Here is an 18,309-nt window from a genome sequence, read left to right on the forward strand (position 1 = left end):
CAATATGAAGCAAAATATTCCTACAAGACCAACAATTTCATTGTATATAATTTTAAAATTTCTGAAAAGCTACATGAATGATAAATAAATTTGAAATACAAGACTAAAGGCAGTTATATAAATGCAGATAAAGGGTGGCACTAAGACATTTAAAGTTCTCCTTCATATTAATAACAAAATCACAAACTCCCTCAAAGATTATATTTATTGCTTATTCCTCCATATTCACTTTGCCCCACTCTCTACCATGCTCTCTGCAATCCAGCCACTTGGCTCCTCCTGCCTTTCTGGTATTTCATTATCTTTGTGTCACAGGATATTTGCACATTCTATTTCTTCTTTTGGAAACATTTTCTTTGCTCTTTTTCATCAAGGTAACTTCCATCCACTTAATTAGTTCCTACTTATCCTTCAAACTGCATCTCTATATTCAATTCTGTAGCAAATGCTTCTCCAATCTCCAGTTTCAGAAAAGAAAAGTGGTTTTGTGCTATCATAGAATAATGTTCTCTTTTGGCCTAGCACCTACTCAGTACCTCATTATACATTCACATGAATATCTTCTGTCTCATCCATTATACTTGTGCTTTTCTTGGGCCATCTTGCACCCTATGTACCTGGCACTTGTCTGATAAAAATTACATTTTCCATATATAACATATGGATAATATACATGCAAATATATGTGTTCTTTGAAGAATTGTTACTAACATAAAAGATAGGGGATTGATCTGATTCCCTTATCAGAAGCTATGAAATATATCATAGAAAAACTATAAAGTAAATATATACATATAAATATATTTAGCATATTTAATAATTTTGTCTTGTATTTTAAATTTATTTTGTATATAAATTGTATAAAACTTATAAAATATATAAAGTATATCAAAATATACAAAGTAAACATCAAAAAATATGTGTTCCAGCCTTGTCTTTTTTACTTAATAGCAATGTAAAAATAAGCCTCAATTTAGCCTTGAATAAAGGGGAATAGGAATATAATCAATCTAGCCATGCTAATCAAATGATAAAATGTATGTGAAACCATTTTGTAAACTCCAAACAAAATAAAAATAAAGTAATAGTGCATTATTCTCATTTTTATTACATCAATGATGGTAGAATCACTTTAGCTTTAATTGAAAGTGTACTCAATACTTTCTAGGTTCTTCTCAGCACCATTTGGCAGCCTTGTTGAAATTTTCCTTTAAAAACACATGGAGCTGAAATTATTTGGAGCTGAAACCATAGAGAATCAATCTTTTAATCCCCAACTCAAACTTTTTTAAAAAAGAGAACACTGTTAAGGATTATTCTTTTTTTTTTTCATTTATAATTTTTTTTATTTGTTACTTATTTTGGGGGGATCTGATTACTATACAAAATTCAACTTCTGTTTTAGGCCATTTTCACACTGCTATGAAGGAATGCCAGAGACTTGGCAATTTATAAAGGAAAGGAGGTTTAATGAACTCACAGTTCCATATGGCTGGGGAGGCCTCGCAATCATGGTGGAAGATGAAGGAGGGGCAAAGACATGTCTGACATGGTGGTAGGCAAGAGAGTGTGTGCAGTGGAACTGCCCTTTATAAAACCATCAGATCTCATGAGACTCATTCACTATCACAAGAACAGCATGGGAAAAACCTTGATTCAATTACCTCTCACTGGGCCTTTCCCACAACACATGGGGATTAAGAGAACTAAAATTCAAGATATTTGAGTGAGGACACAGCCAAACTCTATCACCTTCCTAAAATTATTTTTTTCTAATTTACATTTTTGTTTTTGTCTTCTTTCTCTCTTTGGATTCAATTTTCTGAGAACCATATCATCTTCTTGTTCTTATTTTAAGTTGTGTCTACTACTGCATAGAAATTGGCCCCAGTGCAGAAGAAGGGTGTAAAGATTTATTCTTATTTCTTCTTTTCTTTTCTTTTTTTTTTTTTCTTTTTTATATCTAGGAGGCTGAATTTTTCTGAATTTTGTAATAAGGGAGAGTTAAAATCCTTCTAAATTTTTATATGGCCTTTTATGTTTAAAAACAATGATTTATTTTGTAGTTCTTTATGGCCCAGACATTCTAATCTAAGCCAGGTTTGAATCCCATCTCTGCCATTTACTAGTGTTATGGATTTACTAGTGGTATGACAGACAATGCATTTAATGTCACTGAGTCAGAATTTTCTTACTTGAAAATGGGAATAATAAGAGCTTTTCTACACAGCGTTGTTAGAGATATAAATTGAAAAATAAGGTAACTTATAGTATGTGCCATATTAAATGTTTAATTTTTCTCAGATTTGGATCACTAATTGTAATTAAAGGTTCATTTGTCTTTAGATGAGTAAAAAAGTAGTTGACTGAAAATTACTCAGCTGAGTTCATTTGATGGCTGGTAATCAACCATTCTGGCATTTTTATTTTGTAAGAAGGAACAAAATCTTAACACTTTTTAATTAAAATAAATTTTTTTTGTATTTTCATTTCCTAAGTAGATAATTATAATTAAATTGGACCTTGTAACACTATTTATATATAAAGACAAGCTTTATTTGGAGAAATTGGTCCAGATGATTTTATTTCTGGCAAACTACATTGATGATGTCTCAAATATAGACCGTCTTTTAAATGTCACATCTCAAGTGGTTGCTTAAAACCATATTTGCAAAGAATTCTAAATGTCTAGATAAGCTGAAATTGTTTTCTGTTGCTATATTCCTAGAAGTATAAAAGCAAATGCCTGGAGCTTTTTGTTAGAAGATTTAAAAAGCAATCATCAATATTATGTTTGTGATTCATTAATGAAATAAACAGAGAAAAAGAAATTAGATTACATTTAGTTGCCATAGAAAGAATACAAAAATAGTGAAGCTCCACTGCCCAGTTTTTGTCATTGTTGAATATGACTGAAAATTATTGAGAAAAGTAATAAAAAATTAACAAATATTAGGTGTTCTGCAACAACCACTTCAAAGAGCATTGCAGTTACAATCCACCAGGCTAATGTTTTCAGAAGGGGTTACACATTGAACTATTCAGATAACATTTTATAATGCAAATATAAAATTAAAAGCCTGGACTGAATAAACTCGAAACTCTAGGAGTAGTCATCTCTAGTTTTTAATCTTCACTTTTGATTGTGATGCAGGGCAGGTTTTGGAAAGACTATGGTGGACAGACTGGGAGCTCTTTGAGAATAAATCCAGTCACATACAATTTCTGATCTCCAGATAAGTTCCTGGTACATGGTTGAAAGTTGATATGTATTGTAAGGTTTAAATGCAGCAACTGAAGTTCGAATGAGGCAACTGAGGCCAGTTATTGGAATGAATAAATTTAATCGGCTCCTGGGCGAGGTTCTGCGGTCCAACAGGAGGGGCAGGAGAAGTTGTGCTTGACTCCTCTTGGGCGTGGGGTTTTATAGGGAGTGGAGGCGTTTTGATTGGTTGTGGGGAAGCAGGGCATGGACAGGGTAAGCTGCCATTGGCAGGTGGGTGGGATTTCCAGTGAGCGGGCTGCCCAGGGAGAGTTGGACCTGGACAGGGCAAAATGTTATTGGCAGGTTCTGGTGGGGCTTCTTTTAAATGTTGGCGGGGTTTCTCAATGGTTGGCTAGGTGCTGAGTGCAGAGGCTAGTGTTGAGTACAGATTTGTGTGCTGAGTGCAAAAGTGGGCATGGGGTAGTTTAACGGCAGGCTAGGTGCTGAGTGCAGAGCTACAGATTTGCGTGCTGAGTGCAGAAGTGGGCGTGGAGTGGTGAGGTGGTTTCTAGGCATGGAGGGGGGTGGGCATGTCCGAGCTCCCGGCGAGGCGACCAGCCTTACATGTATGTTGATGAATATGTATGTCTTCATCCCTTCTGTGTTGCTACCTGAGACTGAGTAATTTATAAGGAACAGAAACGTATTTTCTCACAGTTCTAGAGGCTGGGAAGTCAAGATCAATATACTGGTATCTGGAGAAGGCCTTCTTGCTGTGTCATCCTATGGTGGAAGGCCAAAGAGAAAGCAAGAGAAAGGCAAGAGGAGGCCAAACCTGTCCTTCTATAAGGAGCCCACTCTCACAATAATAACATTAATCGATTCAAACAGGTAGTGCCCCCATGACCCAAACACATCCCATTAGGTTCCACCTCCCAACATCACCACTTTGGGGATCAAGTTTTCAATACCTAAACTTTGGGGGGCACATTCAAACCATAGCAGTGTATGAATGTAATGTGCTAAAGTCCTGATGTGACTTAACATCACTGGAAGAAGTTATATCAGGACAAATTGGTCAGTATAAACAAGTGAGAAAAAAAAATCACAAAGAATATATGGGTTCAAAAACTATAATGCTACCCAAAAATGTTTCACTGAGTTCTCAGTGAGTATTCAGTAAGAGGTAATAAATTTTTTTAACTCTATACATTTTATTTTTTATCTTATTTTACTAAGGAAAAAAAAAGACTCAAAATGCTTAGCTTAATAAACGAAAATGATAGTTTACATGAACATAACTTAGCTTAAATATATACATTTATAGAGCAGAATTAAATTCCATAACTGTAGAGTGACCATGAAGGGTAAAAGTGTTGCTAACTGCAATTGCTATTAAAAATAATAAAAATAATAGCTGTGCTTTTGGCAGTTAATTCAAACTCGAAACATCTTTGATAGTGTTAGAATCTCAAACAGCTGGAGTCACAAACCAGCAAGCTTTTCAATGTGGTGTATATACAGATGTTCATTTATATGTGTATATATAGTGTAAATAAATCACAAAGCTTGAACAAATGATAAAGAAATATGCCATTGCGATGGTCTAGGTTTAGATTATTTTAAAGTAGTTGATAAACACACACACACGTTCTGATCTTCCAAATTCAGTTCTCATTCTATATCTAATGAACTGACTATGCATCCTATGAAACTACAACTCATAATAATAAAGTCTTTTAATTGTCAAGACATGAAATTCTTGCAAAAGGTAGTCTGCTTTATTAAGCTTTGTTTCTGTTCTTATTGCAGCCTTTTATTTCCTGAAATCTCCTTTCAGCTGTCATGAGTTATAGTCTATTTTTTATACTAACCTTTATCTAGGTTCCTATAGATCCAGAGCAAATCAATTTCTATCTTCCATGCTTCAACCGACATTTTGTTTTGGTAAAATAGGCCGAAATCAGCATCAAATAGAGCCTTGAAGGGGAAATGGCAGGTTGCTGTGGAGGCCCATTCCTTTTTTATTTTTTTAATTTTTTTTTGAGACAGAGTTTCGCTCTTGTTACCCAGGCTGAAGTTCAATGGCGATCTCGGCTCACTGCAACCTCTGCCTCCTGGTTTCAGGCAATTCTCCTGCCTCAGCCTCCTGAGTAGCTGGGATTACAGGCATGCACCACCATGCACAGCTAATTTTTTGTATTTTTAGTAGAGACAGGGTTTCACCATGTTGACCAGGATGGTCTCAATCTCTTGACTTCATGATCCACCCACCTCGGCCTCCCAAAGTACTGGGGTTACAGGTGTGCGCCACCGCGCCTGGCCCAGGCCCGTTCTTATATGTGCACAACTAGTGTTTTATTTTGAGTCATCCAGTCCCAATTCATTTTAGTTGTGTGAGGTCTTCCTTTCCTCTTCAGTGTCACTACCTCCTTTCTTTATACATATATGATTGCACTTTAGGTTCTGGGGTACATGTGCAGAACATGAAGGATTGTTGCATAGGTACATACTTGGAAATGCGGTTTGCTGCCTCCATCCCCCACATCATCTATATCTGGCATTTCTCCCCATGTTATCCCTCCCAACCTCCCTACGCCCTGCTGTTCCTCCTCATTACCCCCCAACAGACTCCAGTGTGTGATGCTCCCCTCCCTGTATCCATGTGTTCTCATTGTTCAACACCCGCCTATGAGTGAGAACATGCAGTGTTTGATTTTCTGTTCTTGTGTCAGTTTGCTAAGAATGGTGGTTTCCAGATTCATCCATGTCCCTACAAAGGACACAAACTCATCATTTTTTATGGCTGTGTAGTATTCCATGGTGTATATGTGCCACATTTTCCTTGTACAGTCTATCATCGATGGGCATTTGGGTTGGTTCCAGGTCTTTGCTATTGTACACAGGGCTGCAATGAACATACCTGTGCATGTGTCCTTATAATAGAATGATTTATAATCCTTTGGATATATACCCAGTAATGGGATTGCTGGGTCAAATGGAATTTCTATTTCTAGGTTCTTGAGGAATTGCCACACTGTCTTCTACAATAGTTGAACTAATTTACACTCCCACCAACAGTGTAAAAGTGTTCCTATTTCTCCAAATCCTCTCCAGCATCTGTTGTCTCCAGACTTTGTAATGATCGTCATTCTAACTGGCCTGAGATGGTATCTCCATGTGGTTTTGACTTGCATTTCTCTAATGACCAGCGATGATGAGCGTTTTTCATATGTTTGTTGGCCTCATAAATGTCTTCTTTTGAAAAGTGTCTGTTCATATCCTTTGCCCACTTTTGAATGAGTTTGTTCATTTTTTTCTTGTGAATCTGTCCTTTCAACAAACTGGACAATAAAACTATCTCAAATTGAGGTTTTCCCTATTTAGAGCTTTATCTTTGCTATGCAAAATTTTAAGGATACAAATACAAAACTCTCTATTTGTGCTTGTTGTGGTGAAAAGGACAGTGGGAAGTGGATTAGAGAGCTGGGTCATCTATTTTGTTTTTTAAGTTTTTGTGTGTGATTTCTTGACAATAAAGGGTTGGGTACTAACAGAGGGATGCTCATTTGTAACTTACAGGCCACTACTCTCCCAGTCTATTTCTATGAGAAACCTAACAAAATGCTTTTGGTACTTTTTCTTATTGAGTCTCAAACTCTCAAAACAACATTCCAAGATGCCAGTTTACCAACAAGTCATCATAAGCACAGCAGGTAAAGCAAATTTTCCATCCTTGGACTGCATGATCTCCAAATTATCTTCCAGGCCTGATATTATATGTTTTCTGACCATAATTTTTGATTATTTCTATTTTGATTTTATAGGAAAATTTCAGATATTCTTACTCATACGAATAGCATGATAAGTAACACCAAATAGTAATCCAAAAACAACACATTTTCTTATACAAAAATAACTGGTTTTAGTATTTGTTTAATTTGTGTTCTAATGGAGATTAATAGAAAGTAACAGTGGATTGAAGGAAACAAGAATATATGCTAAAGCAAATTTATCTGCTAAGCAAGATTAATGTATGAATTTTAATTTTGGAATTTATCCTTCTAAATCTGAAGATTAAAACAGTCAGTTTTCCTACAATGTTATATGTGACAGAATATAATACTGAAAGTAAATTTTTCTCCAAATTTCAGTGTTGATAACTTTATAAGTTTTGTGGTAGAAGTATGTAAAAGATTATATTTACTTAATTACCTGTAATTGGTGTAATCTGAAGTTTGAATCCAGCTGTGTACACATTAAGGCACTTTTCTTATTTTGATTTTAAATGCTACAAATAAAATCTCTTCTAAAAAGTGACTTTCTTTTTGCTTATATAAATGATTAATGGTCATACATAGGAAAGTAATGAAATAAAAATTTGATTACTCTTTTTACATTAATTTATTGAACTTCTAAGCATAAACATTATTTTCTATGAAAATTGAATTCATGTACTTGAGTAGAACATGTGATTTTTGCTAACATTAGACCTCAAAATGTTATGGTCTAAGAAGCATCCATCTGGTCCGGACACAGTGGCTCATATCTGTAATCCCAGCATTTTGGGAGGCCAAGGCAGGTAGATCACGGGGTCAGAAGTTTGAGACCAGCCTGACCAACATGGTGAAACCTGTCTCTACTAAAAATACAAAAAAAAAAAAGAAAAAAAAAAAACAAAAAAACTTAGCCAGGCATGGTGGTGTGTGCCTATAATCCCAGCTACTCAGAAAGCTGAGGCAGGAGAATTGCTTGAACCTGGGAGGTGGGATCACACCATTGCACTCCAGCCTGGGTGACAGAGCAAGATTCCATCTCAAACAAACAAAAAAGAAGCAGCAGCAGCATCCATCCTTGATGCTTTCACATTTATTGGAAATCAGTATAATCTCTTTCATGAAGCAATGCTTAAAAAATATGTCTCTAATAATTATTTATTTATTTTGCATGTATTGGTTGGCTTGGCACTAATAATAATAGATTTATTTGATGATGGTATGCTTATAATTAGTACAGTACTTTTAAGCTTGCACTTTAAATCAGCCTTCATTAACTGGCCAGTTAATTATATACAAGAATTACCATTAAGTTTTCCTTTAAATTTTTTAAGAACTATGTAAAACAATCCATAATAAATTTTGAATCTTAAGAATGTTATACTTAGAATGCCTAAAATCTAAAATAAGGCTGAACCAGTTATAACAAATGAGCTTCCAATATAAAAATAATTTTTTCATTGATTTCTTCAGCATTTATTTTTGAATTTATTTTTAATCTTTTCAAAGATTGTCATTATACCTCTTAACTCTTTTTTCTGTGTATGCAATTTCTTTACATTTACTTACAATTTGCATTTGATCCAGTTTTAAGTACATTTTGAGATATGCACATAGAATAGTTAAAGTGAAATTAAAATAGATTGTAACCATATAGTAGAAATTATAAATTGTTGATCTGGGAACCAGAGTGAGACAGTGGCTACAATTTAGTATTTGATTTGATTTGACCATAAGTTTTCTTACTGTCAAGAAAAGAACAAAAACATTTTTATTTCTCCAATTTATGAAAAGGGGCAATGTTATCAAGTTTTTAGATACCAGAATTGCTGTTTTCTGTGGCCAGAAATGCTTTCCTCCAAACCTTCATCTTTCCATTTATACACCAGTTTACATATCATCTACTTTTTGAAACCTTGTATTATACATTCAGTAGGGAATTATCTTTTCTCTGAATTATAAATTGATAATTATAAAAGTTTATCTCCCACTAATTGAATATTTGTCATGTGAGAGGCAAATAACAGACACTGTATTTTCTCTAATCCTTGCAATAATCCTGGAAGATTCATAATTTTACCCTCTTTACAGATGATGAAACTAAGCCAAGAGAAGCTAAGTAATTTGCACAAGTCACATAGCTAATAAGAGCAGAATTCTTGAAATACCAATAGCACTTTGTAATTTGAGGATCTCCTCATATAGAATGTTCTTTTCTAAAACATTTGCATACCTGTATAAAAATCTGTAAGCTTTATCTATCCACTGCTTCTCAAAAAGGGAAAATATGTGAAACCCACTGACATTTTGAATATTACTGTGCTTTCTTACAGCCTGTGAACTTATGAATCAAGGCATCTTGGCCCTGGTCAGCTCCATTGGCTGTACATCAGCAGGATCCCTCCAGTCTTTGGCAGATGCCATGCATATCCCCCACCTCTTCATTCAGCGCTCAACAGCTGGGACCCCGAGGAGTGGCTGTGGACTCACGCGGAGCAACAGGAATGATGACTACACTCTCTCAGTTCGCCCACCTGTCTACTTGAATGACGTTATCTTAAGAGTGGTCACAGAGTATGCCTGGCAGAAATTCATTATATTCTATGATAGTGAATATGGTAAGTGTTTATAATTTGTGTGAGTTTTTTAAGCTGATATTTGCATGAGAAGCAATTTCACGAAATCTTAAAAATTTCAAGGAAATTAATCATTGTTATTTGTGATTTTCTTGTTTTGTCATATTCTTCTTAGGTATTTAAATTAATGTGTTTAAGTCCAACATTTTGATATAAAGTGAAGTTTAAATATAAATACTTGTACCACTTAATGCTCAGTTTACAAATGTTTCTAGAGAGAATCTGACTCCATTACATCTTGATTTTTCTAATAATGGGAATTTAGTCATAAAAACAACACTGTCTTTCTTCCCTTTCAAAACTATGTATACGTCTCTATAATGCAGAAGACCATATTGGATAACCCTAGAACACTGAAAATTTACCTCTTTCTATTAGTTGGTTAAATGAAATCTGAAAGATCTTGCTTACACCCTTGTGTAGATTTTAATCTACTGAATACTTAGCTGCTTGGAATCACTAAAATTATATCATCATACAGTTCATATTGTATGTTATCTATGTAGGAAATCTCACAAAAGTATTCAGTACTACAAAAACAATTTCTTTAATCTTCCAAGGTAAAACACAAAGCATTGTCCCTAAATTTACCATAATTTGAGAAGACAATGCTTTGTCTCAGTATATTTACTGGTGCTTCATTAAAAACTAAACCAAATAATATTTTGGTTGACATATATTTTTCTGAATGCATATATCTTTTTTTATCCAGAGATCTTAACCTATAGTTGCCTCTTATTTGTGTCTTTAGGGGGAGAAATAAAATATAGATGAGTATAACCAAATGAGGGAAAATGGACAGATCTTTTTAAAGAATGCATATTTTGAAATGTGTTTTCTTAGAGGTTGTCTTGAGAAGGAGTCATAGAAAAATTTTCTGTTCAGTATGGATGGGCTCAGTTTTTACATTTTTCTGAAAAAAATCAGAGAAGATTTCATTCTCTGTAGCATAACTTACTTTTCTTGGCAAATAAGTAAATAAACATTTTAAAAATTGCCTTCTCGTCCTAAGCTACCCAGCAATGTGAACAATATTGGAGAACAGTTACACAAGAGTCAGCCAGAAAGTGCCATCAATAGAACTGAGAACAAACAAGTTGGCAGGAATCTGGGAAGCAACAAATAGGAAAGAGCTGCTGTGGACTCCCAGGGAGGGAGAGCAAGTGGCAGTTACATTTAGCCCTAAACATTCAATCGTTGCCTGGGGTTTTGGCAGCCAGAGTCCCATTAAACTTGGTGGAGAGGCTTCAGCCAAAGTCTGTGGCACTCTCTGGAAACATACTCCTTTGTCTCCAAGACGGAAATCCTTACTTTTGTTGCTTAATTCATGTTATTAAGGGGTCACAGAACATAGACTAAGAGACTGAAATGAATAAAATAAACAAAAAGGATATTAAAAATAATTGGCTCATCAGTAAAAGTAAGGATTGAACCCAACGCAAGTCTGAAATTCCCTGATAGGATTATTTAGTGAACATAGTAAATTCTCTGTAATCAACCTGCTGAATAAGCCTTGGTTGATTTTCCTACAGTCAGATTATTTGTGGGCTTTATAACTTAAATGGTATTCTCATGGCCTATGATCAAGCGTGTATTGAAATAATAAATTTAAAAACCTTAACTCTTATTATTATTATGCTTTAAGTTCCAGGGTACATGTGCAGAATGTGCAAGTTTATTACATAGGTATACACATGCCATGGTGCTTTTAGTTAGTACTATGAAAATAGTCCTATGAAATAAAGAACAGAAGGTAACTTTTTTTGATATGGACAGTCATTTTCTTGCCGAGGCTGGAGTGCAGTGGCATGATTGTGGTTCACTGCAACCTCCACCTCCTGGGTTCAAGTGATTTTCCTGCCTCAGCCTCTTGAGTAGCTGGGACTACAGGCATATGCCACCACATTCAGCTACTTTTTTGTATTTTTAGTAGAGACAGAGTTTCACCATGTTAGCCTGGATGGTCTCTATTCCTTGACCTTGTGATCTGCCCACCTCAGCCTCCCAAAGTGCTAGGATTTGGAACAGAAAAGTGACTTTTGATTAAGGCATTTTCTCAACATTAAAACAAGAACATTACTCTTTCATTATAAATGACCATGAAACAAGAAAATTCCTTGTTAGTTTGTTTCCAAGTCCTACATAGATTATAGTCAGGTAATTTGTATAAAAGAAGACATTTTTATTGTGGGTGAGGTAACTATATTTTGAAAATGTATACTAAATTCATAGTCACAGAATCATTTATACATGTTTGAAATTTCTTATTCTTTTCTCCTGAGTTTTTCTTTGAGTAAATAAGATGGAAAAATCATGTAACGTATGATTGGGTCATCTAGTTAGATACGAGGTTTGCTTTAGGAATTTTCTTTTATTCATGGGATGAACTTGCTTTTTCACTTATTTAACTTAATAATTTATGAAAAATATTTCTACTTTTATTATTAAAATTATTTCCATTCATAAACTTGTTTAATGAAAGAAAATTTCCCTTTAATACTTAGACTTACAATAAATCTTACAAGTAAAGCATTGGACTGTAGTCCAAAATAAACATCAAGCTATCCAAACTCTTTGTACTTTGAAAAGAGCTACCTGTATTTACATATCCATTCATCAGTGCCATCATTTTAAGTTCAAACATCAGAACTGTATTTGACTTTTATGTAGGTTATCAAGAATTGCTGCCATTAAGAAATGAATTAGCTATCATCTATGAATGGAATTAGGCAGCTTCCTGGGGCCAAATGTTATTGAAAATATATTTTATTTAGAAAAAAAAAATACTTTTAATAAAGATTTAGGCTTCTATATCAAGTTAAGTAGAGAAACCCCCTTTTCAAAAGCAGTTAATTGTAATTAAGGGCAAAATGTAAATGTCTACTTTAAATTTCTTAACAAAGAAAATTGATATCTTTAATTCTAAGTAAATGAATGAAAATATGAAAAAACTATTTGAATGGATTGACTCAAAACATGTTTTAAAAGGCTTGAAAATAGGTTAGGAAGTGTTGAGTTTTTAAAAATACATCTTTTGGGAAATATCCATTGCTCAGTTGCTCAGTGCAGTGCAAACTATGAGATAAAAAGTATTACAAAATGTACTCTTAGTCTTTAATAAGCTTATAATTAACAAAAGATGCGTCTCTCTTAATAGAGAAAATAGTGGGTTAAGTGTTCTGAATGATTTAAACTCAGTGCTACTGGTGTGTAAAGAAGTGTTTAATTTTGCACAAGGGATTAAAGAAGGTTTTATGGAATGACTTCAATCTTGATTGTGGAAGTTAATAATATTTTAAGAGGCAAAAATATGTGATAAACACCCCCCATACCAATAGAAAGTGTGATCAAATATTGTAGCAATTAAAATATTAAAAATAATATCTCTGAACATTTTAATTTGTCAGATACTAGAATAAGATATCATATCATTTGCTCTCAGTAGCCCTGTGAAGAATACTACTGTCACAATTTTATGAATAGGGAGACAGAAACAACCAATGGGTAATTTTTCCACAAAAAAACATAACTAGGAAGTATCAGATCTGATATTTAAAGTCTGATAGAGCCTATGATATTAATCACTGATCAGTATAAAGGAGTTGCAATAATCTATTTCTCAAGAATATAATAATAAGGGCTAATCTAATAGAGAACATTTACTATATCCAGCCTCTGTTCTAACTGCTTTACATGTATTATCTCATTTAATCCTCATAAGAGTCCTCTAAGGTAGTTATTATTATTATTATTATTATTACAAATGACAAAGCAGAGGTAGTGAGAGGTCAGGTAACTTTTGAGTAAGTGGAGGAGCTCCAATTCAAATATGAATGATCTCTTCCTAGTCCTTACTGTCAACCATGACAGTATATTAACATTATAGATATAAGAATAAGATTAATTTTTAATAGATTGTGAAATAAAAATAAATCTATAACTTACATAGAATCATCTTCAATAAAGAGACTTCAAGCCCACAGAATTCCGACAGACTAATACTAGGAGAACATACTATATGTCAATTAGGAAGGTTTACTTATTGAAAGCATGGAAATGAGAAAGTCACTGAGCCAAAATAGGCTGACCAATCTGTAGCAGATAGCTATAGCGAAATGGCTGTCTTCTCCTTGTGGACAAAAGTAGAAATTTAGCAACCACAAATACATCCTTTTGTTGTTGGATTAATGCTTCTGGCCCAGTAAAGGTTTATGCAGAAATTTGAGAAAGCCACCTGACTTTTTAAGGTAAACTCTGATGGTTCACAGGCTTTGTTTACCTGGCTGGCTCAATAATCATTCTTTTTTCTTTGCAAATAGAATACCAAATTTGTTTGAGAGTGTAATATTCCTGGCTATAGTCCTGTTTATAGAAAAACAATAGTCCCAGGATCTCTTACAGCTAACATTTGTGATGTAATGCTGTCAGAAATTGTGAAAGGTTGGGAATTTTACCCTATTTGCAGGGTAGCAAGTTAGCTGGCATCACTTTCATGGATACCAGTGGAAAACACTATGCTTTCGGATTGGATAGAATACTTTAATACTCATAGTACAGCAAGCAGCATGAGCCTCATAGTAACATCTGTTTCTCTTGCCCTCAAGTTCCACAATGCAATGTGGAACAGTTCAAGTGAATACTGTATGTGTAATGGGCTTGTATGACACTTAAGAAACCTTGAGCTTAGGGAACCCGTATTCTCTAATTAGAACTCCTGTTTCCAAAATGTGTAGTAACACAGGAGACCTTTGGAGAAATGTCTCCCAATAATATAATATTCATATTCTTTCCACAACATTGTTGGCTAATAGCAAATTTCCCCATGAGATTGCCACTCCTCTAGTTAATCTGAATGGCAGGGATTGGGAGCAAATCCATTGAATTTTTTCTCATCTGCATTGATTTGAAGATAATACATACAGGACTTTAATGAGAAGGATTGATCTCAACCATGCCCACAAGGGTCCTGGACTCAGCCAGCTGAACAAATCCCATGAACCACTGAAGTTTACTTTAAAAAGCCAAGTGACTCTCTTCTTAAATTTCTGCACGAACCTTTCCACTTGGCCAGAAGCATTAATTCAGATACAAAAGGATTTATTTGTGGTTACAAAAACTCCACCTTTGTCTACAGGTGAAACTTATCATCTATAAATATACTGGCCAGTGAGTTGAATCTGACCTGAATGAGTTCCAAAGCTGAAGTGGTGCCATTGATCGCTTCAATGAAATTCAGGGGAAAATTTATAATGGATACATCCTATAGTAGGATGAACTGCCCACAAGATTCACAGATATTGCACCGTGTAACTTCCGTAGATAAATAAGGTTACCCTCACTTTAGAGAGATCTCATTAGTTTACTACATTATCTTCTGCTGATCTTTACTTAAACACTTGAAAATTTCTTGTGGCTACCCTAATGTTCAAATTACGTGTCTTCAGAAGGGTGGTAATCTTCACACAAAAATTATTGTACTGGAAGTGGGCATGGATTGCCTGAGTTGGTAGAGGGAAGGGTTAGGCACAATTTCAGGGACCCTCAGGTGGAACACAAACAAATACTACCTCCCATGTGACCTTCATGCCGGCTGGTAATGCCAGGTGTTCTCAATTAGTAGAATAATTTAGTCCAGTTACCGTTTAGGAGAGACTTTATAAGAATAGTTGATTCAGTTCATCCTGATTATCTATTCCAAGAGTCATCAAACTATTGTTGGGCCTGAAATCTCTTTTTGTAAATAAAATTTCATTGGAATTCAGCCATGTTCATTTATCTGCATGTTGTTTGGCTGTTTTTAAGCTACAGTAGCAGAGTCCTGCAGTTATAACCAAAACAATGTAACTTAAATAAACCTGACATATTATTATCTAGCCCTTTAAGGGTTGTTCATCAATCCTTGTTTTATGCCACCAGTTTAGTGGCTTTCTTACCACCCAATGTAATGAGTGAGAATGGTGGTAGAGGAGATATTTAGAGGTACTGACAAGTGTTCTGCATAGGGGTGGCAGGTGTATCCTCTGCTATTTCCAGGATACTTATTCATAGGAATAAAGGAATGACAATCAAGTCATGAATAGAGTCATCTGGTAAGAAAAGGCAAGTCCAACAGTTAGTTAAGTTTAAGACATTTATCCTAGTTTAGATGTTCTGTAAAAGGGAGTTTTCTTTCATGGAAAATACTCCAGAAGTCATTTTGAAAAACAAATATCATTAATGTCCTCCTTTCCCCATATTTGTAGGGGGTCTTTGAATGTTCCTTTCTCATTTAGTAAAGTTGGTGCTCTCCCTTTACCTCCAGAAAATTGGTATAGTCCATCCTAATAACTGTGATGTCATCTTTTCTCTCATTATTTTTTGTTTACACATAGACTTTTCATAAAAAATGGTGCAAGAACTACAAGGACATTTTTATAAAACTTTACAGAGACTGATTGTGTCGCCTACTTTGGCCTGCATGAACAAGCTGTGTCTTCACAAAGTGCTCATTATCATTATGATCCAGAATCATACCAATAAGACAAGAAACTCCAGGAGGCTGAAACATAATTGAGTCCAAATCCCATAAGCTCCATTTAGGCAAGGCTGCCCCACAGGCTTCTCTAGGGAAAAAGAAAGAAACATTATACCCAGAAAAGGTCAGAATTAAATTCTGAAATTGAAAGTAGGTATAGATAATCCCACAGCACTTTCATTTTGATCATTGCACAGAAATCACCCAAGATGATGATATTTCTTTTTTGAAACACATTCATAAAGTGAACAAACAGCCTCACTAAGGTGTATGAACCAGGAAAAGGTGAATAAGATAAAGCTGGAGATCTTTTGGAGTCAACATTTGAGGAGATTGTTTCAACACTCAACAACACTGGAAGTCTATTGATGGTAGAGAGTGAGGAAGATCTGCTGAGTTCCTTGACTACCAGGCCATTGTTGAGCATCTTTTGCATACATTTGTTAGGCTGCAAATGGTCCAGTGGGCTGAAAACATGATACAGATTAATTTCAAGAGCTTCTAAAGTAGTGCCTAGGTCAGCTGATGAGACCGGAATAATAATAACATGACCTAAAAAAGAATGCACAACACTTTCAGGCAGCCTTGAGAAGTGGTCAGAGGCCAGAATAATCAATGTGCTTGCAGTGGGAGTGGACCACACTCTTTGGTTTTCTCTACTAGGAGACAAGGGGTCAACTTTTAGCAGGAATCACGAGCATTGCATACAGTGCAGGCCTTGGTAACAGAAGTTCTTTGCTTTGTGTCTCGTCTGTGATGGTAGACACAATAGATGGTAGGTCATGTCAGGCAGCAATGGTGGCAGTCTGTGTGGCTGTCTCAGTAAGCAGCTTGAGTCCAGTAGATCTGATCAGTTAATGGACCTTTACTATGGGTTTCTCTATGAGTAACCCTGATGGAATCTTGATATACTTTCACAATTCACAGCTCCAAAGAGTGGTGTCTTTAATGTTGCTATTCTGTACTTCTCTAAGTGGCATACCAAACTGCAGATCAGTAGTCATGATAGATAGATAGATAGATAGATAGATAGATAGATAGATAGATAGATGATAGATAGATTGGAAGGGGGTATTGTATAGAGCTATGAGAACAGAGATCAGACTTAGGTTTTGACCACTTAGTGGAGTAGGCATGTCCATTTTCAGTACTGCATAGCAGGTGCTGAGCTTGAATGACCCAAGTAAACTACAATGAACACGTTCAGATTTCAGATTGGCAAAACCATCACCATCCATTTGTTTATGGAACTCCTGCATCTCAAGGCCCTGTAGAGCCAGCACTTAGCTTTAGGAGGTAAAGTCTCCTAAAGGGAGAATTTGATTTTGATTTTCATGCTTGTTGAACCCTGCACATGTTGAATTCAAGGTTACCTTCTTGAAGATAGGAGTGTCAGGTCATTCTAGATCAGGCTTTCAGTTTCAGTAAGCATCCATTAGAAAGCTAATAGCTGCTTTTCAAAATGGATGTGCCTGTTGGCCATATTTGGGGAGCACTAAGTCCAGAATCCCAAGATGAATCTCTAGGAGGGGCTGCTTCTCTTCAGCAGAGGTCCCAACTAAATATAGTCATTAGTCAGAGTCAGAGATTCCCAGAGTCCAGCAAAGCACTAGGTGTCTCTTTCTGGGGACAGAAGAAGCATCTCTCTACGTGACATTCTTCCTGATTAGGAAAATCTCCTTGAATATTTATGAGGTAAGAAAGTAGAAGCATTTAACACATGAATTCCAATGATATGCTCAATGTAGGAAGAAACAGCAATATATTAAGGTTGGTATAAAGGGACCCACCTACATGTCACATATCTTTCTCTCTTCCACTGAGACCCCCACCAAATAGTTGAATCTAGGCATCTTCCCTTGGATAGGTACTATGTCCGACAAAGCCATAGAAGTCTGAGTCCTTCATTCTCCAAGATTTCTCAGAATACTGACAGGTGCATAGGGCCTTTAGTCTCTTTTAGGGCAAGAATCCTTCTTATTAAGGTGCTGATGCCAGGGTAAAGGGGAAAGGAGGGGAAGGGAATGTGGATACAGAGACCTACTGTGCAACAATAAGCAAGGTACTTTCTGTTTCAAGTAGTTACTGTCGAGTTCAGCCAAGCAAAGCTGGATTTTGTCCACTCCCGCTCCATACCCTCATGGGTAAAACCATTTATTTCAGCTCAGACTGATTCTT

The 18,309-nt window shown here is 35.4% G+C and overlaps 1 protein-coding gene across 3 annotated transcripts in view; it reads left to right on the plus strand.

The window, feature by feature from the left end:
• The window catches only part of GRID2 (glutamate ionotropic receptor delta type subunit 2), a 1,513,083-nt gene that overhangs the window by 772,683 nt on the left and 722,091 nt on the right, over nt 1-18,309 (plus strand). For all 3 annotated transcript variants that reach the window (XM_012437707.2, XM_012437708.2, XM_064369254.1), the window contains exon 3: nt 9,315-9,599. In XM_012437707.2, coding sequence (XP_012293130.1) covers nt 9,315-9,599 — 285 coding nt within the window. The remainder of the gene's footprint in view (nt 1-9,314; nt 9,600-18,309) is intronic.

The sequence above is a fragment of the Aotus nancymaae genome, unplaced genomic scaffold (assembly GCF_030222135.1).
Source record: "Aotus nancymaae isolate 86718 unplaced genomic scaffold, 86718_ANA_hifiasm-v0.15.2.pri h1tg000006l, whole genome shotgun sequence".
Taxonomy (NCBI): Eukaryota; Metazoa; Chordata; class Mammalia; order Primates; family Aotidae; genus Aotus; species Aotus nancymaae.